We start from the raw sequence: 22,802 nt of genomic DNA on the forward strand, positions 1-22,802 counted from the left end.
CCAGAATAGGAAAAAAATTTGTGATGGCAAAACTGATGATGATGATGAAGGTCCAACGTCCATTTTGAGCCCTCGTTTGAAAAAAAATCTTTTAAATTCATCAGCCCTTCAGGTTAGGGGGCTGCAAGATGCAAGAATATCTCGAATTAAAAATTACAAATGAATATATATTCAATCTAAATTCATATTACGAGAAGGCTTAGTACATATAAGTAAAGCACAATTTTTCAAAAAGAAAATTTCTTCATCTAATCACAAAAACTCATTCCGTTTCCCTTCATTACCTACCTCTTCAAAGTGTAAAAGAAATCAAAAGCACATGAAAAAAATCATTCGTTTTCCACAAACAATTGCAGAAAAAATTCGAGTAAAGTTGAACGAAAAAAGCGATAGAAAAATAATTATTTTGTAACTTTTTTCTCAAGGTTTATAAACTCGAACCACCGAAACCAGATTTTAGCCAAAAAAAATTAATCCGATCATTTGTGACCTGTCTCCTCGTTTCCAACCAGTTCAGAATTCGAACTCTAGTAAACTTCAACGTGGCAACCAGCAGCTTAAAAATTCTCATTTCTATTCTGAGAAAAAAATAAATACCTCACACATGGAAACCCTTTCACAAACAATGCTCGTGATTCGTGATACCAAAGGCAAAATTAAAAAATCATCAAAGAGTACACCGTCTAGAAAATCCATTCTTCGAGTACGATAATTTCTGCACAAAAAGGTCATTAATCTCAACATGAGCAGCCTCCGGTAGCGGAATAGCTTCCTTGTGCAGTGCAACCCACCTTCGAAGTTGTATGAATGAAAAATATAATAATCTGCCAAGCCGAGGAACGCCCTTGCAATTAAATTTTCTATCTCTATAATATACTTAATGGTGAACAGTGGATTGAAAATAACGTAGGTAATCCGACCACTGTCTCATCAGTCGATGGCATATCCTTAGCCTTAATCCGTACGTACAAAGCTCATACCTCATACTCTCTAAATTTGAAACAGTCAATTTCACTGCTTAGCAGTCACGACATTTTGCCTTTTTAGAGCAGTAGTTTTTTTTACTGCAAAACAGTGAAAAATTACTGAATTGGTCAGTAAAAAATCATTTTGACTGACCAATTCAGTAATTTTTCACTGTTTTGCAGTAAAAGAAAACTACTGCTTTAAAAAGGCAAAATGTCGTGACTGCTAAGCAGTGAAATTGACTGTTTCAAATTTAGAGAGTACCCTCGCAGTTTTCCACACAAATATTGAGCCTCTCAGGCTTCTCAAGGTGCTGGTTAGGTACTCATACTTGTTTTGTGAGGGAAAATTTCCTCGCAATATACACATAGGTGCTTTCTTCGCGGAACAGAATGCAAAGAGACAAGAGTAAAGAGCGGTAGGTAGAGTAGATCTAGGTACGCAGTACGCACACCACACACACTCTTGCCGCCATTCTCTGCTGACAAATCAAAACCGGATCACACAAAAGCGGTTTTTTCATACTATTATTCCGCGCATTGGATTATTTTTATTACGCTACACAATCAGTCGATGGACTCGCGAACATGTTTTCGTTGGGTTGAGCGCGTGTACGAGTACACAACGTGTCGTCCAAGTGCGTTTTTTGGTCTTCGAAATTGAGCTAATTTTATTCGTCGAGCTGCGCGTTTTGTGCTCCTCTCTATTTTAATTTTTTTTATTGTTTCAATAACGATCGACTACATGTAATTTTGAACGGAGATGTGAAGTTTCGCGAGCAAGTGAAGTGAATTGTGAACTTATTATTACCAGCTTTGATAAAGGACCAGATTCTTTGAAAACGAAGCAGGTGAGCTTTTCGTATATCTTCAACTTCGTGATTGATAAATATGATAGGCGATGGATTATCAGGTATCGAGGATCCAGGGTTTTTCATCAATTTTAGGGCAAAAGGCAGAATCTAGAATCGTGCAGGATTCACAATCATCCGACATACTTCTGGTCTTTTTTTGATCTTCAGTTTAGGTACCTTCCTTTTTTCTGTTCTTCCCAGTTTCAATTTTTTTTCTGGATTGACATGTGAGACTTTTTTTCAAAACTTGTCTGGATTTCTGCATCTTTCTTTTGCATTCCAAACCTTTCTATCTTGTTTTTTCAACATTTTCCTATTTTGACATTGCAATTTCTTCTTAAATTTTTGTGCTTCAAAGATGATTTCTTCTTCTTAGAGACAAAATTTTCTTCAAAATTGACATAGCAGTTTTTTTTTTTTAAATTTGTCCAAGTTTCTGTTTTTCTCATTTTTAGACTAAAATCGATCCTTGTGGAAACAGGTGGGAAGGATCACACCACAAAACCAACTTGATATTTGTATTTAGTGCCCTCTAAAACTTGACAACGATACATAATACGACATTATATTTGTCATTTTGAGCTTTGGCCGAAATTCCCTTTCACTTCACCCAGCATTAGGACGATCCATTGATTTTCTGTATTGTGATTGAGTACATGCATATTATGGCAATGCAAAATATCATCAAATCGAATCATTCTCAGCTTCGATTCTTTGAACTGCGATTCATGAAAACATAGTGATCGAGAAGTAAACGGGGGAGGGGGAGTAAAATTTTAAACACTTCATTCGATTTGTCTATAGGGAAAAGAAAGGATAGAGGAGTGAAAAAATTTGATCACATCATTTTATTCACCTGGTTGAGTACTTTTAATATCACTTACAGATTGTTTTTCTTCGAATTTTTCAATTTTACCCAAGGGACTTCAGTGGTATAAGAAAGGGAAAAATAGAAGAAATTTTTCATTTTTTCCAAATTTTCAATTTTTCTCCTCTTTTCTTGGAAACCAGAATTCATCAAGCTCCGGAAGAGAAGAGGGGGAGGGGGACTGAAGTGGTAAGTTCAGAATTTGTCACTTTACTCAGAATCGAATTTAGGCATTTCCTGCTCTAGACGACCTTTTTTGCCATTACCACCCCTCTCCCCCTCCTCCTCACCATCCCCACCAGAAATTATCCCAAACAGCAGACAATAAATTTTTAAATCAAAGAAAATGAATCGAAAGAGCGTACAAAAATTCGCCACCAAGACAAATTTGTAATCACTGGATTTTATTTTTTAATTTTTAGTGAATTTTCAAAAATTCAAAATTGTCTAAATTTTCACGAAAAAATCAGAATTTGGCAAAATTGACATGAGTAGACTGCTGATATTTGGTACATATACCTTGTTTTGGACCTTTTAAATCGATTGGTAGTGGTTTTGAACTGTTTCAGAGCCTCCTGCCGATTTTTATAGTCTTTCATTTGTTGAAAAGATGCTAAGATTTTTAATTCGATTTATTTTACGACAGTTTTCCCAAAACTGGATACCTAATCCAAAAATTGCTACAGACAGAGACGATTCGAGCTAATTTTCAAGGGGAAGGAAGGAAGGAAAGAAGGATAGGGGGAAAATTGTAAAAATCCCGACTAAAATTTTTTTACGACGAAAAACTGCCTTCTGAAAAAATTCAAAATACCAGAATAATTCATGAAAAAAAGACAAAGTTTTTTGTTCTTTAGAAAACCAAAAGTTCAACAAAAATTTTCAGTACCTACTCAATTTTGAAACAAACGGTTTTCAAGATCTTTCTTCACTAAAATATCAAAAAAGTGAACATCATCGAAGAAATTATTTAAAGTGGGGAAGCAAATAAATGTATCTGCTCAAACAAAGAAATGACAAAAATCGAAATTTTAGGGAAATTTTTGGAGTTTTCCAGTCCGCATTTTTTTTACGAGTTTTACATAAATTAAGTACGTATTTTGTAGGAAAAAATTGGCAAAGCTCAAAAATTATTTTGTCATAATTCAGCCTAATATTTGGACGAAATTGCCGAAAATACCGACTAAAATACAACGATGAGGGAGGGGGGGTTGACGTAATTTCCCTTTGCACCGGTTCTGGCGGATGAAGGAGGCTTCAAAAGGGCTTCAAACTACATTATCTAACCAATAGATTTGAAAGTTCAATAAAGAGACATAATTTTGATCTTTTTCGTGGGAAATAAGCTATTTTGAATTTCCAAAAATTCTCCAAAAACCAAACAATTAAATTCAACACCTGAAATTTGGCTCGATGGGGTATTTTTGGACGCCCTTTCAATGATAATTACGATCTTTTTCATGGAAATTAAGTTATTTTGAATTTCTAAAAATTCTCCAAAAACCAAAAAATTAAGTTCAACATCTAAAATTTGGCTTGATGGGGTATTTTTGAACACCCTTTCAACGAGAAAAGTCACAATAACGAGAATTCTTTTATTTAAAAAAAATAAAAAAATGATACGTTTTGCATTCAAAAAGAAATTTAAATACGTCAAATTGATTTTTTGTCATCACTTTTTAACGTTTTAAGATGAGCAGAATGAACACGAATTTAAGGGAAAACTCGATTTTTCTTCACTGCTTCGAAGCAGAAATCTAGAATATCCTGTTTCAATTTTCGTTTCGTTCTTTAGCCCACCCCCCCCCCCCCACCACCAAAAAATCCTAAGGACAATATTTTTCTTCGAAATTTTGACATTTATCTGCCATAAATGTCTGCCGAGTCTCCCCCATTGAAAAATTCCTCTGATTGAGAAATTTCAAGCAGAATAAAAAACTGAATTGCAGATTGCAAAAGAGGAAATCTTATCACTGCAGCGAAATTTAAATTAATCTTGAAATTGATTGAATCGAGATTCATTTTTGACTAGATTCATTCACGAAAAAAAAGTCCAAGACTCAGAATCGCTTCAGCATCCCTCTACCTTCTTTTTTTGAAATCCCTCCTTCACATGATCACTTCGGCGAATAAATGAGGGGCTTCATGGAAAAGGGGCCTTAGTCAATTTTTTCACTGATTCTTACAAGTTCAAATAGACTTTAAAATATTTTTCTATAGGTAAGCAAACATTTTCCAATTCGTTTTTTTTTTTTCATGGAAGAACACTTCAATATCACTGAATATGGTGGAATTAATAAAAAAAAAATATATTCAGAATTGTAAAAATAAAAAAACAAAAAACAAAAAAAATTGACCAAGGCCCCTTTTTCATGGAACCCCTCAAATTCGAATGTTCCTCTTTTGATGCTCTACAACGTTTGTTTAACGTTACACTTTTTTTTTCGAATTTTCCATTTTAAAAGAGTTGAAATTGAAGAAAATCGACATTTATTCACCCCCCCCCCCCCATACTCGTTGAAAGAGTTTCTGATTTTTCTCATTCTGCGAGGAAATAACATACAAATGACTTGTTCCTAAAACTCGATTAGGCTGATTTCGTGAATGTTTTAGTGTTGAAAAAAATTGTAATAACAGAAAATTTTGCTTCGATGCTCCGAAACTTTTGTTCGAACATTTTTTTCAAATCTACATTAGAAAAGTAATTTCTGAAAAATCAAAATGTAGTCTTGAAGCTCCAACAAGCACACGTCATTCATTCTTTATAGCCTGATGAAATACATTCAAATCTCACATCATTACTACAAATACTTATATTACTCGTGAATTAGCCAGTAATCTAAAAACGTTCAAAAATTCATACCAAACGAATCCCACAAACACCTCAAACTTACACCAACACCCCTTGGGCCCTTCTTCCACGTCACCAATCCTTCCTTGCACAGCTTCCAAGTAAACCTTTCCCATTCATCTTTACTCAACCTAAACTGTATAGGTTAAATTGTATACATAAAACCTAAAACCTAGCAACCTACATTATCCAATCTTTCATAACAAAATTACGAAACGTTTAACGAGTTCTCGGTCAACATACCGTCTACACAAGACGTATCGTCTGCTCGTCGTACTCAAATTTCATGGTGGAGGTATAAAACGAAACGAGGCATCTGTGAAGACACTTATGTCACCATCAATATACACACAATCCTAGGTACAGGTAGCCTGGTAGCTGCTAATAGTACGTAAGGTAGGTAGGTATAAGGTGTATATATCCATACTGCCAGCACACAGCCACGACCATATGATGTTCTCGCTGCATCGTACCTGTACCTACTATTCGTACGAGAGAAGAACGCGTTTGTGACACACTTTCGTCGAGTATTTTCTTAATACCTAATAAAATGTACCATTTAAAAAAAAAAAAACCGCATATATGTTAATTCCTAGTAGATAAAGACCACTTTGTTATATAACTCGGCAAAACGCTATATAAATGTTTCGAATTCTAAAATTGAATTTTATTTTTCAAACTCGCCCGAATACGTACACGTACGTCACAATTTTTTACATTTTTTTCCTCCTTAATAGTTATAGCACTTAGCACGCGAATTATCCAAGTACAGGTAGGTAGGTAGCTAGGTACCCACGTTGGAATTAAAAATTCGGTAAAATGATCAAATTATTCCTGCGTTACGTATTTAGTTCATGATCACGGAATAATTTTGGAATAACCTAGATTTTAACCTATAAATGTAGGATTTTCTTTTTTACTTCTATACAAAATGGGCATTTATTAAGTATTTAATTAATATATAACTGCAACTTGAATCGTGTCATTGTTACTAAAACGAAACGATTTCGTTATTTGTTGAAATACCTACACTTCAGCGAGGTGTGTTTTAATAATGTTAATGGACTTCTCCTTGTTGCCGGTGTGTGCTTTTTTTTTTTTTTTATTACGACGTTTATTTATTTTCTGAAGCTTATATGTGCATACCTACTGCGTACACCAATCGCGCGTACTTATATTCCTACTTAATGAAAACCCATCGTAATCGACTAAATGAGACGAAATTACGAAAATCCCTCGCTCGTATATGTATAGGTAAATTTATAATGGGCTCAGACACATGCCAAGCGAGGTCCTTGCACGAGTAATGTGCCCTTTGGCCTTGGTATTTAATGCAGGAAATAAGTCAAAGTACTTATACGTACCTAAAGAAAACTATACGGGTGATTTGATAAATGGATTAATAAAAAAGACTATTAATTGAGCAAATTTTTGGTTGGATGTAGATCAAACTCAAATTACGAAAGAAAAATAGCTCAATAAATATCTACCTATACTGGAGTAAAAAAAAAAAGAAAACGAATAAATTGTTCAAAAAAATCTATAAACAGAAGCATAGCCAAAAACAGTAACGAGAGCTTCCTTCACAACCAAAATATACAAACAAAAATACAAATTTTAGGAGAAAAATGTTCTTCTGATTTTCTAATTTTAAAAAATTGAACTACCTAGACCTACCTACCATATATTTTGAAACGTTTAGATAAAAAACGACTTTTGAGCAATTTTTTAGCATCAATGTGAAAATTTTTGCTATTTCTGAAAAAATACCCAATTTCTGCTAAAAAGTAAAACTTTGAATGGATTTTAGCCCCCCCCCCCCAATGAGGTTTTCGCCTCTACTTCCCGAAATTATGGTCCTAGCCCAAAAATGGGGTGTATAAACGTTGTTCTAAATCAAATTTCCTATCAGATGAGCTATGAATCAACATCGTCCGTGCTAAAAACGAGAATTTCTGACAACTTTTTGGCAAAAAGCAAAACTTTGACAATTCCTGGCAAAAAAGCGACTTTTGGCCAATTTTTTGGAAAAAAATACCTCTTCATAAAAATTTCTGCCCAAAATGACAATTTTAAGAAATTTTTTTCAAAAAACAACAACTTGAAAATTTTTTTTGAAAAATACAATTTTTAGAAATTTTTAAAAACTGCAAGTATTTTTGGCAATTGACAAAAAGTAGAATTTTTTGTCAATTTCTGGCAAAAAAAAGCAACTTTTAGACAATTTTTTGAAAAAAAATACCTCCTCTTAAACATTTTTGCCAAAAATGTCAAATTTTAAACATTTTTTTGAAAAAACGACCATTTTTTAAAATTTTTCTGAAAAACGACAATTTTTAGGATTTTTTTTTTTCAAGAAACGACCATTCTAAAACTTTTTTTTGAAAAATACAATTTTTAGAAATGTTTAAAAATGCGAGTATTTTTGACAATTTAGCAAAAAACAAGACTGACAATTTCAACAAAAAGTAAAACCTTTCGTCAATTATTGGCAAAAAATAATACTTCAATGTTTGTCGAAAAAGAGCGACTTTTTTCAATTTTTCGATTAAAAAGTGAAACTTTTGGATAATTTCTAAAACAAAATTGAGTTTTTGGAATTTTTTGCGAAAATTCGAAAATATTAAAATTAAAAAACAGAGCTTTGCAGGACCTTTGAGAAGACATTTTTCGAACACTTCAACACTTTTTATCAGAAGGAGGAGGACGATCAAAGTTGAACATTTCAATTTTTTCCCCATGTCATGGAAGAAGGGGGAGGGGTCAAGAATATTTCTCACTATTTCAATTTTTTGTTGGCAGGACTTTTTTGGGGGTAGAGGAGTGGAGGGGTCAAAATTTTGCATGTAATCAAGCAAATTTTTACTCTTTCACTACTTTAGTTTTTGGTTTTTCAAATTTTTAAACTCGTTTTGAAAGTTTTTAGTGACATTTTGGTAATACTTTTTCAACGTAAGCAATCGTCCTAAAAAAAAATGCTTTTTATAGAAAGATTCAACTTCTCATTGGGTACCTACCTAGTACCTACCTAAGTACATTTCAGACAATTTTCGAGAAATTTTGGATTTTTCACTACATGGAAAAAATTAACTCAGGTTTGTGTTCAGCATCTTCCAGAACATATGATTCCTTACTTATAGTTACATCGTACGACTTTGTCAAAATTTGCAGGTTTTAAGCCCAATAGGACAAGTTCTAGGGGCGGGGGGGGGGGTAAAGAGGTAGAATCGAAAAAATAAGAACATATTTGGGTTTAGCACCTTCGAAAACATACCATTAGATATATCGCATAATTGTTACATTTTTTCATGGGGGGGGGAGGTTCAAAATTAGCACTTTTGGGCTATTTTTATTATGTGCAAATATTTTTTTGTTCATTTCGACGAAGAGTCAAAAATGAAAATGAATCACAGCAATCAACCGATGAGAAATTTCATGCTCTACAACTTCATTTATTTCTTTTTTTTTCTATAGAACTTTTTTTTTCAAAAATTGATTTATCCTTACGAAAAAAAAGTGAACAATTTTTCGAATTCTTCATCATAGAAAAATGAAAAATAATCATTTGAAAAATTAAGAGTTCTAGACAAAAAAATACTGAAGGAACTAGAATTGAGGAGTGAAAATTTCTTCACCTGGACACGTGGCGATTCAGTTTTTCTCAAGGACTTTTTTTTGGATAATTCGTGCAAAAATCAGAAAGTTCAACATAAGTAAATTAGACACAAGCACAGTTTTTCAATTTCAACATACAATGCAGAAGGAGTGAAAGGGGAGATGCTCGATGTTTTTTACGTCAGTGAGAAAGATAGGGACTTAAAAACACGATTTCGAGACGAAAAAGTCATTCAAGTACATAGAATAGAAAATTACCTGAATATTATCGATGCACGATTCCACCTTTTCGCGATGAATGGACCATTTCAATAAAAATTTTTATTTCTTTCGATTTGCTAGAATGTCGAGTAGATCTTGGAAGTTGTTTTCATCCTTGTGAATCTGAAAATTTCACATTTAGGTAAATTAAAATGAAATATTGAATGAAATTCACAAATCAACTGTTTACTAAATAATCGCGTCATAAATTAATTTCCATTTTCAAAAAAAAAAAAATCTGAGCCTCGTTGAATACCAAAAAGCATAATACCTAGATAATTCATTTCGAATGTTTTGTAACTTTTATAAAATTTTCAATCGATAAAAATGTAAAGGAGAGTTCGAGTTTTTGAAAGTTCAAGGGATACATTCAACTTTTTCGTACCAGGACAAAAAATAAGAATCAAATTCGTCAACCTCCATCAATCAATTCCATACAAGCAAAAAAGAGAGCCAGACATTTCAGAAGGGGGGGAGGGGGGGAATAAAAGAACATTTCATAAATCTCGAAATCAGACCAGCATCGATACCTTAGACACATTAGGGAGTAAAAAGCTCGATAAATCGCTTTGGCCTAGATACAGGAATTTTATACAGTATTGTAATTTTTCTCTCATTACAATATCTACATATTGATTTGATGTGGCTCAATGAAATGATGATAAATACACATCCATTAAAACCACAATCAGACCCAATTGAACAACCACGCTGGCACTATGATGAACCTATCCAAAAATTCAGCTCGTATACCACCTCATTACGATCGCTACAGTGCTTAACCTCTACATTATGAGGCAATTCACACTCCAGGATTGGTGTTAGTTCATCCACAAGTACAAATATAGTATGTAGGTAGAGGTACCTATATCTATGCACACCTCTCGATCTCACAAGACCTTTTTTTTTCTAATTTCGAATCAGATATTACACACATCGAGACGAACAGAGAGTACAAGATAGCAACGAAAAAGACACTAATAATTTACGCAATTAAGTCGAGATCCGAGAATTGAATATCTTAAGTAATCAATCACACGGCAACCTATTACTCATCGATAAATTTCGTGGTGTTACGTCGTGAATTATAAGACTCCGATCCAGCGTCGTTTCGCTGCGGGACGCTATTTTAAATGGATTTAGCGATTAAGCGAGCGAGTAACCATTTAATTCGTCGACGAATGTAAAATGCTGCACGTTGTTGCAGTACCGAATACAGCACTCACCGGCATAACCTTGAAAATCCACTAAAATGCTGCAGGGTTTGAAATTTTGGCAGACGAGTTGTCAGGTTCCGGCACCGAGCGACGACGGGTCCATAGTTTGGTGCAAATTCATCTTCGTGTCAAGTTCAAAAGTAAAAAAAAGATGTCGGTTATGGTTAAACTATTCATAGTACATATCGTGGAACCAGAAATCATCCGCAGGGAGAAAGGAAGAGGAAGAAGAGACTCGTCGTTGCATCTTTTGGCGAAACAAGATTCCTAGGTACTTTGCAGTCTGGTGGAATGTCACAGGTGTAAATTGGTGTACAGCGTACTGCGTTCTTCTTAATTATTTTCGTGCTAATTGTTTTGTTGTTTTGGTTTTTCATCAACATTGAAATGTGGATAATGGCATTGAGGTTGACAGGCGGGGGAGAGAGAAAGGATCCGATCCGAATTACAGGTTGGCAGCTTTGAATTTTTTTGAAAGATGCGAAATTTGGCAAACTGAGAAAGTGGTGGTGGTAAAAAAAAAGTGAAAATTTTCAATCTCAACTGATCAGCTTTTAGTTCATCACAGCAAAAAATTTCAATTTTGCCAAGGCCAAATTCCGGAGAGTTGGCTTATTATCAAAATTATGCCCATAATTTAGAATTATTTTCGATTTTTTACGAATTTTACGATTTAGAGAGGGGGATATGTGTATGCTAATTCCAAAAAAAAATAATCGTTTTCCAGTTTTTCTCGTCCGGTATCTCCAAGGCTCAAAACTACATCAAGATGCAAGAAAGGAGGGAGAAAATTTTCTCGCTGAAGCCAAAAAATTGGAGATCTCGAGAGATCAGATAGCTAACTGATAAACATGATGAATTGATGATCTTTCGCCGGTTTATTCGGCTAAGTTGATTTTTCAAATACGAGTGACAAATTTCCGATGCTCACCTCGACGTGGAAAAATCATTTCATTGATTTCGACTGCTTCGGGTATCGTTGAATTCCACAGAAGCTCGTATCCGGTGGGAAAATTCCATTTCCTCATCAATGTTCAATTGGTTTTTGTCCTGCTCGTTTTCCTCCATAATTCTCCATCGTGTTGGTCTCGATATTCCAGTGATTCAAGGCTCGGTTAAATTAAACCTCAGCTATGAGGTTATACTGATACTAAAACCACTCAAAAACCCAGTTCCGATCTCGCCACTGAAACCAACAAATAAATAAATCAGATGACAATCTTTTGGAAAACTTCGATCTTGTCAAGTGCGAAAATTTCCACAAAATTAGGCAAACATACTCGTACAAATCAGTCATAAAGCTGCCTAAACCGCATATGTACGTGGTACAAGACCATCCAGTTGTTTTCAATAATTTCGCCTGAATCATAGTGCGAGCAACCGGGGTCATTCCGGCACGCCTAAATGCCCACATTGCGTATTCAGCACGATACGTGCGAATAAAAAAAAAACTGAAAACAAAATCGATAAATCATCAATCCAATCCCGGTAGAAAGTACAAAATACTCGGATGGTTGTTTACGATGGAAACCTTCTTCGCAATTACGAGGCGATTAAAACTCCCATTTAACGACACACAGCTACATATAGGTAGGTACTCGATGAGAATCTGCCAGCTTTGCATTTTGCAGTGTGGAACTGGTTCATGTGGGGTATTTCTTCCGCGTGATAATCATCGCTGCTGCTGCGTTGATATCCTTCGCAGAACGTATAAAAATGTCTGAAATTCGCCGGTCGTTAAATCACTTTTTGCTGGACTTTTTCCGCGGTAATGAATCTGAAACGTGAAAATCTTCGGTTATCATTTTTTTTTTAAACGTAGGTACGTTCAAAGGTCATCTAGACCATCACACCAGCTGCAGTGAAACGCCATCGCGCAGACAAACCTCATCAATCCAACAGAACAACTCAATCAGTTAAAGTTAAACCGAGATAATAATGAAAACTGGATCATACAAAAATGCATCCGAGTGTATAAATCTTCTAATCGAGTCAACTCGTTGATTGATTAACCTAATCTGGGGCAGTGGATAAACAGAAACATGTTACGTGAACTGCGATAACGATTACCAATACGACGAACGAGAGAACGAGACTCATTCGCGAATCGAGTATTTACCACAAAACGTCGTCGCTAGATCAACGACCGTGTGCCATATTTCACCGCCATAGTCGAGTCAGCAGACCGCGATGAATGAGTAAAAGATGCTCGATAGCGCGATCATGTCGTCGACGATCATTCTGCGCCACCGGATACGTTTCTTGAAGGATAACCATATTCTATACTTCCTTCGTGATATCGTACAGTTTGAACGTTCTCGCCACAAAACTGGTTTCAAATGGCGAATTTTTTTTTCGTAATATTTTTTTTTTACTTGTGTCGTAGTTGAACTTCGAGACTGCATGAGAACGACGACGACGATATCAGATTATGAACGAAATTTCCTGCTTATGATATACGTACAAATATTTCGAACACATATTACCTGTGAACATGAAAACATAAAAATAGGTACACTACATAAAAAGTAAATCGTAAAATTAATTCGTAATATTCGCGTTTAACATAATCCATAAATCTTCTCGGCATTCTCCGGTCGTTATTTCAATACCTCGCAGCTTTTGGTTCGTGATTAATGTACAACTTTCAGAGCCACGGATTGATTAACGATTCAACTTTGACCCAAGCAGCTACGAAGGTAAATTTTCGGCCACTTCAAGGCTCCTATTTACAAATATGATATTTTCCTCCATCAGTACTCAGTACTCCAATTCCACACCATAGCAAGGTATCTTTTCCGCAAACGTTTTCGATTCAAATTCAACAGCACCTTCGTGAGAAGTCGAAGCACACCTTGAATAATACAATAAAAATATGAAAAATGGTCGAAATTAAATTTTCGGCAATTAAACCAACAGCTCCGATAATTAATAAAAAAAATTAAACTCCGCAACACCAGCAGCAGTCAGATCATAAATCATAAATGACGCCTCGTCTAATTAAAAAACCGCAGCGTGTAACTTAATTACTCGACACATTTCGGATTATACTACAATGCAAACCGATACCTATATGATTTTCGTTCGCAGCTTCGTCGTCGACAAGTTCATTGCAATTGCAACAAGAATCTGCGAGAGTCTATCCACCAATAACGTAGCTTCGTTGTGTATGCAACTGGTTATGACTAAATAACTCGCAGACGATAACCATAGGTTATATAGTTTCTCCTAGTGGAAAAAAAGCATTAGGTATTACATCGTAGTAATTTTATAATTGCAGGTTCAATGAGCACAGGTTAGCGTACTCAGACAGCGAAAAAAACTTTTTTTTTGCAAGGTTACTTTGATAGGTGCCTAGTTAGAGAGGTATACGATACTCGTCGATATGAAATGCAGACCGAACTGGATTGCTGTCGATGATCGTAGTATCTTTGTTGTAGATCTTATCATTGCCAATGAGGAACTTCCTATCTATCTTTGGTCGAATAAAAATGGCTACACAATACACATTTACAAGAAAAATATAAAATAAAAGCATAGCAATAGGTACTTGTCAACATAGAAAAATATTACGTAGAATATCGTAATAAAAATCTTCATTTCCAGAAATAATATGCTATTCTCATCACGTAGACGAACTTTCCGTAAGAATTGAGATAGGTATTCAACAGGTCAATTAAAACGATCCTTCCAGTATTCGAATTCAATTACTTTGATAAGATTTCATCCTTTCAGCTATTCAGCAAACCTAAAATTTGACTGCATTATCTAAAGATCGAATTCATTGCTAGTGAACAAATTCGAATAATTAATTATAAAATAACTTATAATACCTACCTAACTACGTCAACAATAATCGGATTTCCTATACCACTGAATGTTGGCATTATTATGACGCAGCCCACATACATTCTAAACTCGATTATAATTTTCTGCTGGCATCGTAAAAAATTCTGCCATCACTTCCACGTACTTAAGAAAAATTCTGAACGTCGTAAATTCCAGTATCACTTCCATAATATACCTACATACTTGAATAATTGTAATTCTTTCATCGTAAATACAACAAACGTAATTCGACATTGACATTTCATTATAGCTGAAAAAAAAAAAAAAAATTCTATCATTATCACGCGACTTGTTACAGTAATATAATTTCCAACTCGACCTGTTCATGGAATCTTATTTTTTCGGTAATAAAATCTGGCTTATTTTCAACGCCATTATTACAAAAAAAACAATTTCTAAAAAGTGCTTATATATAAATTCGAATATCCTTGATATTAATTACACCAGTTAAATTATGTATTGTCAAAAAAAAAAAACTCAACTTACGTCATTTTCGTACAACTTGTAATTTTTATTCGAAGCTGTCAAACTTGAGCATTTGCGAGCTGAGCAGAAATTAACCGAAAATTTCTTCTGGTTTCAGAAATGCCTACCAACGAAATGGAGGAGATAGAAATCAGCACAATATCTGGTAAACCGGACAACGCCGTTGCTGTTAGAAATGCCTACAAGAGATACACATCCACCAATGTCATCTTGGACGGGTTAAATATGACAGTAGGCGAAGGAACAATGTAAGAATTCCAATTTCGAATGATTTCCATATGATATTTTGGTTATCTTTTTGTACTTACCTATCTAATTCTAATAATAATCTATCATTGCAGATACGGTTTACTAGGTCCGAGTGGTTGTGGCAAAACTACATTACTCAACTGTATCGTCGGTCGAACCGAATTGGATGCTGGAAATATTCAATTAAAAGTTAAAAAACGATCCGAAGTCGGATATATGCCACAAGTAATTACTTAATCATTAATCCTATTCATTTTCATCAGCAGAGGCGGATCTAACACGAGGCAGAAAGCCACGAATAATAAGTCTTTGGTGAAATGGGCCCCTCAACTGCAATAGATGTGGAGAATAAAACGATCAAAAATGAATTAAAATCATTGAAAATTACACAAAACTTATGAAATTTCAGTAAAATTTTTGCAAAAAAAACAAGAAAAAGTCGCTCAAAACAGCATTAAAATCACTGAAAATGACCAAAAAACCAATGAAATTTCAATTAAAATTACTCAGCAAAGACCAAAATGCACGAAAAAAGTGTTAAAACCCATCAGGATGGTGTAAAAATACAATAAAATGACTAAAAATTACCAAAAAATCATGAAATGTTGATACAAATTTCAAAAAAATTACGAAAAACGTTAAAAACTTGTTACACCGATGTAACAACACTAAAAACGTACCTATATGCAAAACTCAATAAGGTGTCGAAAATCTGTCAAGATGATGTAAAAACATCCAAAAAAGCAATAAAGGCATCGAAAATTTAAAAAAAAAAATCATTGCTCCAAAATTATCAAAATGGCTAGTTCTTTTTCAATAAAATTGCCATATTTTTTCTATTTTTTTTTGCCAAAATTGCAGAAAGGTCCTTTTTGGCCAAAATTTCTAGAAAGTCTTGCTTTTTTCAGTTTTGACAAAATTGCATAAAACAATTTTTTCATCAAAATTACCAGACAATCTCACTCAAAAAAGTACAGAAATTTCAAAAAAAAAAAAAAAAATATGAGCCATAAATTGAAATTGTCAGAACCAAATTTTTATTCATTTATTTTTCGTCAAAATTGCAAAAACACTGCTTTTTGAGCAAAATTTTCATAGTGTTATTCTTTTCATGTCAGAATTTGCAAACAAAAATATTTTTTATCAAAATTAACAAAAAAATCTTCCTTTATTGCCAAAATATTTATTGTAGCAAAAAATCCTTTATTTTTTGAAGAAATTGTAAAATTAATTGTTGGTAAAAATTGAGAAAAAAAACTGCTTTTATAATATCAAAATTTCCAAAAAATTCTGTGTTTGGTGGAAAAATATGCAGGAAAAACTTTTTTGTGATCAAAATGTTCAAAAAATCTTGCTTCTTTCTTTGTCATAAATGTCATAAAGAATCTGATTTTTTTTTGTAAAAAATTAGAAACAAAAATTAAGTTTTTATCAAAGTTGTTCAACGAAAAATCTTACGTTTTTAAACAGGGATGAAAAGCTAGCCGTAAGCTGAAAGCCGAGCAGATTTTCACACTAAGCCAAAACCTTAAAGTTTGCAAGTTTCATTTTTTCCAAGCCAAAAGCAACAAATAGCAAAAAGTTTCATTTTTTTGTTTTTTTTTCAAGGCTTTTATGCAGAATTGAATTCTCTAAATTTAGAAGAAACAAAAAAATGAAAAAAAAGGAAAATAATGCTAGCAATAAAAATATTCTCCACGATCACTATAGATAATTATGAAATCAATGTACCTGATCTAATTTTTAATTCCCCTTTTTTGTAAATTGATGGCGTATCAGCCAAAAGTTCAAAGTCAAAAATTTAAAGCTAAAAGCTTAATGAAATATAGCTGAAAGCTGTTAAATTGAAAATATAAGGGAAAGCCATTGGAAGCCGAAAGTTTGGCTAAAAGCACGCCTTAAAAATCAAGATAGCCGAAAGCTATAGAGCCAAAAGTTTCAATTTTGAAATTTCAAGCTAAAAGCCAAAAGCTGCAGTTTCATTTTAAGGCTTTTCATCGCTGTTTTTAAACTAAAATTGCGGAAAATTCGACTTTTTATTTTAAAAAACTTGTTAAGGGGCCCACTTTTTGCCAAAATCGCTGAAAAAGATGTTTTTTTATCAATTAAAAATTTCAATATCCTTATTTTTTGCCAAAATTGAAGAAAAAAATTTTTGGCGAAAATTTCCAGAAAGTGCTTTTTTGATGCAAATTTAGTAAATCCTTTTTCACAAATAATTGAGAACAAAAATCAAGCTTTCATCACAGTTAGTTACAAAAAAATCTTGTTTTTTCGGCCAAAATCGAGGAAAATTTTACTCTTCTATAAAACTTGTTAAAATGATTCATTTTCCGCCCAAATTGCCATTTTTTTTTTTTAATCAAAATTTCCAAGTCTTCTTTATTTGACCAAAATTTCAAAAAGGAACTTTTTTGAACAAAATGGTCTAAGATTTTGCTTTTTATCGCAAAAAAATCAGCTTTCTTTGTCAAAATTGCAAAAAAACAAAGGTTTTTCAAAAAAATATCAGTAAGTAGGTGTTATTTTCTTTTAAATGCCAAAATATTGTGAAAAAGTTTACTTTTTTGTATACATTGTAAAAAATACCCTTCCTTTTTGTCATTAATTCGGGAATTCGAATTCGAGAATTCAGGAAAACTAAAATATAAAACACAATTTCCAAAATGGGCCTTTCTAAGATCTTTCTCTGTGTAAGCTTTCTTTTTAAGATCCGCCACTGCTTACCTACCACCGCTAAAATGAAATTACCTAACAAATAGGTATAATGACGACGTACTTGTTGCAGTTTCTGAATTTACACGATCAAATGACCATCTTCGAGAACTTCTTTTTTTACGGATATCTTTACGGTATGGACTCGGAAAACATTAAAGCACGTGCCATAGATCTCATTGCATTTTTAGATCTTCCTTCCGGACATCGTTTCGTGAAAACGTTGAGGTACCTAATAATTAATCAAATTGATATACAATACCGATTGTATCAAAATAATCGTCCATTAAGTACCTAATTCGACATCCGATGAATTATTTCAGTGGTGGTCAACAACGAAGAGTTTCAATAGCTATAGCATTTATTCACGATCCCAAACTATTGATATTGGACGAACCTACCGTAGGATTAGATCCAGTTCTCAGTCAAAGGTAGGTACACGAATCATCAAAGTAGGTGCTCAAAATCTTCATCTGCAATTCTAATACCTACATTGATTCATTCGCAGTATTTGGGAACGTTTACTAGAAATGACAACAAAGGGAAAAACGATAATAATTACCACTCATTATATACAAGAAGCTAGACAAGCTCATACGGTAAATATAGCCTCACTTTCGATGAGCACATTGAACTCAACGGTGTTCTAAATATATAGGTACTATTTTGATACTTACAGATAGGTTTAATGCGAAGCGGTATCCTGTTAGCCGAAGAACCACCGAACCATTTGATAGAAAAATTCGGTTGTAATGATTTAGAAGAAGCATTTTTAGCTTTGAGTCATAAACAAGAAAGCGCACCCAAAGATCCAGTAAGTTCACGTCTCATTTTCCGCGGTCAGCTATTTTCTTCGTATTACTAAAACATCATTCATTGTTGTTCGCAGACGATAAATTATCCTAAAATAAATCAACACGTTAAAGCTTATTTCGAAGACGACTCGAAGACATTTTCAAATAAGACTTTTAGAGGAATTATGTATAAGAATTTAACTCTCCTGAAACGAGAATATATGTAATTACCTACTTTACATTATCAATGCCTACACTAAATTATACTGCAATGAATAATCAAATAATATACTCACCGAAGATTGTGTATTGTTTCAGATTTATGTTATTCGTTGTGATATTACCAATAGTGCAGACTTACCTATTTAACGTGGCCATCGGTCGTAAACCTCGAAATTTAAATATAGCCGTAGTAAATGAGGAAATTTCCAGTTGCCAATACTCCGCATCTTACAGCGGCTGCTTCTTAGACGAAAAGCAAAACGTGTCCTTGAGCTGTTTATACTTAGAATTTCTTAAAAATGATTCTTATAATTTTGTAAGTCGTTGATGTACCGACCCACAAACCATATTATTTACCTACCTATACAGTCAATCATTCTTACATTTGCAAATATTCTTTCTTTCAACATATAGGTGCAATACGATGACGATGATATCGCTTTGAACGATGTTAGAAAGAATAAAGTTTGGGGATTGTTGCATTTTCAAAACAATTACACCAAATCTTTAGCTAACAGAGTCACCGAAGGTACGAGAGTATCGCCGGAAGATGTTACCAGCAGTTTAATGAACACGTGGGTTGATTTATCGAGTAGGTTGCCGGCTTAAATATGCATATTTTTCTTCACCTTTCAACGAATTAATCGCTAATTTCATCTACAGATCAATATATTGGTAATTTCATCCGATACGATATCGTTCGTTCGATGTTCTCGTTCTTGAGACAAGCGTTGGTGAACTGCGGCGAAAATCCCAAACTTGGTGCTTTACCACTTTCGGTAGGTCATCCACCACCTCTAGGAATGTTCCTATGTTCCACTTACCTGTGGAAAAAAACAAAATAATTAATTAATTACAATTTACATGTATTTGCATTTTTATTATTACAGTTTGAACAACCAGTGTTCGGATCTTTCGATGAAAACTTCATCAGTTATGCGTCAACTGCCATATTATGTTTGTAAGTATTCTAAAACTAGAAATTACTCATCTACCCCTGAAGAAGCAGTCAGCATATTGATACCTATTTTACTTCGCAGATGTTGCTTTTTCTTCCCCTCGATCTTGACCGGAGGTCTTATTTTGACTGAAAAATTAGGAGGAATGATTGAAAGAATGATGGTGGCAGGAGTAACGATGATCGAGATGATGGCTTCGGTCATGGTAATTCAAGTTTTTGTACACATAATACAAACAACTCTAGTCATGATAGTCATGTATTGGGTATTTGATAATCCATTCGAAGGAAGTCTAACTACACTCTCTATACTGATGATGGTGACTGGTTTCGCCGGAATGTTCTTCGGTAAGTAATAATATCATAGCGAAATGAATAATACTTTTAATTTTAATATTCGATACAAGTAATAAGTATATGGTAACTTGACGTAAATGGAATATTCTTCTCTGCAGGTTTTATGTTAGCTGTGATAAATAGCGAAATGGCAATAACCGCGTATTCGGGAATTTGCACAAATATCGTGTTATGTTTCACATCTGGTAATTACAAATCGTCATTTTTGAATGATTCATCGCTGTACACGTACAGAGAGACATTGGATATAAAATTAAATGTGTTTCAGGTTTGGTATGGCCTATTGAAGCTGAGCACTGGTTATTGCGATCGGTTAGTTGGGTATTTCCGTTGACCTGGACGGTGGACGCTGCGAGAGGAATTTGCTCAAAGAATTTTGCATTTCTACATCCAGTGGTTTTGAAAGGATTCGCTTCCACTATCGTGTGGAATTTCATATTCGTGTATATCATTTATTTCTTTATTAAGTATAAGAAAGATGTATGGGTTGCTAAGAAGTAAATAATGCGACTATGAAGTATCTAGTGTTCTGTGTACATAATATATAATTTTGTAGATGTTCAAAAGCGAAGCGAAACACTTCTTTTGTAAACATTTGTTATTTATTGTGTGGTGTTTCTTTTGTATAATAAGATTTTAAACTCAGGATAAGTGAAGAACTTTGATGTAAATATATCGTGTAAACTCGATGTACTTATTCGTTTTAGGCTACTTTGAGTGGTGCTGGCTGGTGAGTGGTGACTGGTGAGTTTACGTACGAAGTAGTACGAAGGGATGCTGAGAAGCGATAAGCGAATGCTAGACGGATTTAGGAATACTGAATCTGAGCTGTGAACGTAATAGTAAGTATTCAAATTCTGAATCAGCTGAACATCGAATGAATGAAATCAAAATTCATCATTTCAAATTTCAATGATCAAACAACTCAACTACATAGGTAGATTAGATATCACACCAGACTTCATAATAATCGCTGCCATGAGTGAACAATGTGCCTTTTACTCACCTTAGGTTAAAACGCAGTATAAAAGTAGCAGCATCTTGAATCTTCTCTGGTATTAAGTCGAATTGAAGAAAATGCAAGAACTCACGATCTAACACGAACACGAAAATGAAATCGAACAACTTACATCAAACACAAACACAAACACGATGAGTCAGACGATGAGACGAACGAGTACGACGAGTAGCAGATTTCAACTTGAAAAGGGACTAAAGACTAAAAGGGAAAAGGGAAGGGACCAAGGCTGCCAACCACTTCCCTCAAAAAACATTAGACCTTTTTTAATATAATTTTTTTTTCATTTTTAATATTTATTTTGGATTGGACATTTTGGGTCAATTTTTTTTTGAATTTGTATTTGACAAAAAAGGGTTTTCATTTTTTGCAATGTTTGCCTGAGAAGTGAGACTACAGGGTGCCCAGAAATATCGTGAACCCACTACCCAGTGAATCCCAAAGAAACTAGAAACTTAGAATAAAGTTTATTACTAAAAATATAGGTTGGCAACGTGAAGTAGATGCATATGATTGGTGGAATGTTATCACCTCAGTCTAACAAGCAATCAATCATGTGCTTTCAGTGTGATCAACTGAAACATTTCACGATATTTCCGGATATTTCTGATTTTCTAGTCACCCTACTTCTGGCCAGTGGCCTATTAGTAAAAAAAAACAAGACCATTTTGGCATTTTTTTCGCAAAAGAAATGAAATTAAAAAATTTTTGGTCATTTGTTGTATAAAAACTAAAAAGTGAGACGTTAGACGTTTTACTGTTTTAGAATATTTTCAATTTTGCCAAATATACATTATAATTCTGATTTTTAGCAATTTAGTTAAAAAGGAGTTTAGTTTTTGAAAATTTGAAATTTCTACTAATCTACTATACCAGTATACCAAATTAGAGGCAGCAAGGTCTCAGAAACAGGGATGAGGCCCCAAATGATTTTTTTCGGGTTCCGGGTTTCGGGGCTTGGGCTTTCAATCAAAAATTTATTAGGTCTTGGGCTTGGATTGGGGCCCAGGAAATTTTGGTTTTGGGTTTCAGGGCTCAGTGTCCAGGGCTTGAATGAAGTGTTCAGGGCTTTCCGGGGCTTTCCAGGCTTGAAATTGAGGGGTTCCATGGAAAAGGGGCCTCAGTGATTTTTTTTGTTTTTTTTTCATTTACAATTTTGAATGTACGAGTAGGTATTAAACATTTTTTAAAATTAATTTCACCGTATTCAGTGATATTGAACTGTTCTTCCATGAAAAACAAAAAAACGAATTGGAAATATGTAAGCTTGTAAAAAAATTTCTCAAGTCAGCACGGTCAAAATGGTTGCCTATCGTGATTTTTGCAGGGATTTGACCCATAATTGAATTATTTTTAGATTACGATGGGAATTTGACCCAACAAAAGCTCAAAATAGGCGATTTTTGACACGGAGAAACCAATGGCGTGATTATTTTCACGCTATAATGAATATTTCTTGAAGAAATCGACGTTTTAAATTCAAATTCGTCGTTTTTTTGATACTTTTCATTTTTTACGAGCTT

At 34.0% G+C, this 22,802-nt stretch overlaps 2 protein-coding genes and 2 long non-coding RNA genes across 4 annotated transcripts in view; 1 reads left to right on the plus strand and 3 right to left on the minus strand.

Moving 5' to 3' along the window:
• The window catches only part of LOC135845675 (sushi, von Willebrand factor type A, EGF and pentraxin domain-containing protein 1), a 165,774-nt gene extending 153,683 nt beyond the window's left edge, over positions 1–12,091 (minus strand). The window contains exons 1-3 of the mRNA XM_065364446.1: positions 11,912–12,091; positions 11,563–11,817; positions 9,412–9,537 (exon numbers count right to left, since the gene is read on the minus strand). The gene's annotated coding sequence lies outside the window, so the exon portion shown is untranslated. The remainder of the gene's footprint in view (positions 1–9,411; positions 9,538–11,562; positions 11,818–11,911) is intronic.
• LOC135845676 (ABC transporter G family member 23-like) lies at positions 1,488–20,950 on the plus strand. Its single transcript, XM_065364447.1, has 15 exons — positions 1,488–1,816; positions 15,064–15,214; positions 15,308–15,440; positions 18,004–18,158; positions 18,254–18,361; positions 18,439–18,529; positions 18,610–18,744; positions 18,820–18,947; positions 19,043–19,262; positions 19,361–19,538; positions 19,610–19,725; positions 19,837–19,907; positions 19,987–20,252; positions 20,360–20,446; positions 20,530–20,950. The coding sequence occupies exons 2-15, from the start codon at positions 15,066–15,068 to the stop codon at positions 20,760–20,762; spliced, it is 2,070 nt and encodes a 689-aa protein (XP_065220519.1). The 5' UTR covers positions 1,488–1,816; positions 15,064–15,065; the 3' UTR covers positions 20,763–20,950.
• LOC135845678 (uncharacterized) lies at positions 13,523–15,066 on the minus strand. Its single transcript, XR_010558796.1, has 3 exons — positions 14,967–15,066; positions 14,469–14,730; positions 13,523–14,379 (listed from the first exon to the last, which is right to left on the minus strand). It is a non-coding gene; the product is annotated as an uncharacterized LOC135845678 (long non-coding RNA).
• On the minus strand, positions 19,362–21,505 carry LOC135845680 (uncharacterized). Its single transcript, XR_010558799.1, has 2 exons — positions 21,268–21,505; positions 19,362–19,770 (listed from the first exon to the last, which is right to left on the minus strand). It is a non-coding gene; the product is annotated as an uncharacterized LOC135845680 (long non-coding RNA).
• Between the last annotated feature and the right edge of the window lie 1,297 nt (positions 21,506–22,802).

The sequence above is a fragment of the Planococcus citri genome, chromosome 4, assembly GCF_950023065.1.
Source record: "Planococcus citri chromosome 4, ihPlaCitr1.1, whole genome shotgun sequence".
In the NCBI taxonomy this organism is placed as follows: domain Eukaryota; kingdom Metazoa; phylum Arthropoda; class Insecta; order Hemiptera; family Pseudococcidae; genus Planococcus; species Planococcus citri.

Coding starts and splice junctions, on each gene's coding strand:
- LOC135845676 (XM_065364447.1), top strand. CDS start 15,066: ATGCCTACCAACGAAATGGAGGAGATAGAAATCAGCACAATATCTGGT. Junction 19,263..19,360: donor AAAATGATTCTTATAATTTT/GTAAGTCGTTGA, acceptor TTCAACATATAG/GTGCAATACGATGACGATGA. Junction 20,447..20,529: donor CGTGTTATGTTTCACATCTG/GTAATTACAAAT, acceptor AATGTGTTTCAG/GTTTGGTATGGCCTATTGAA.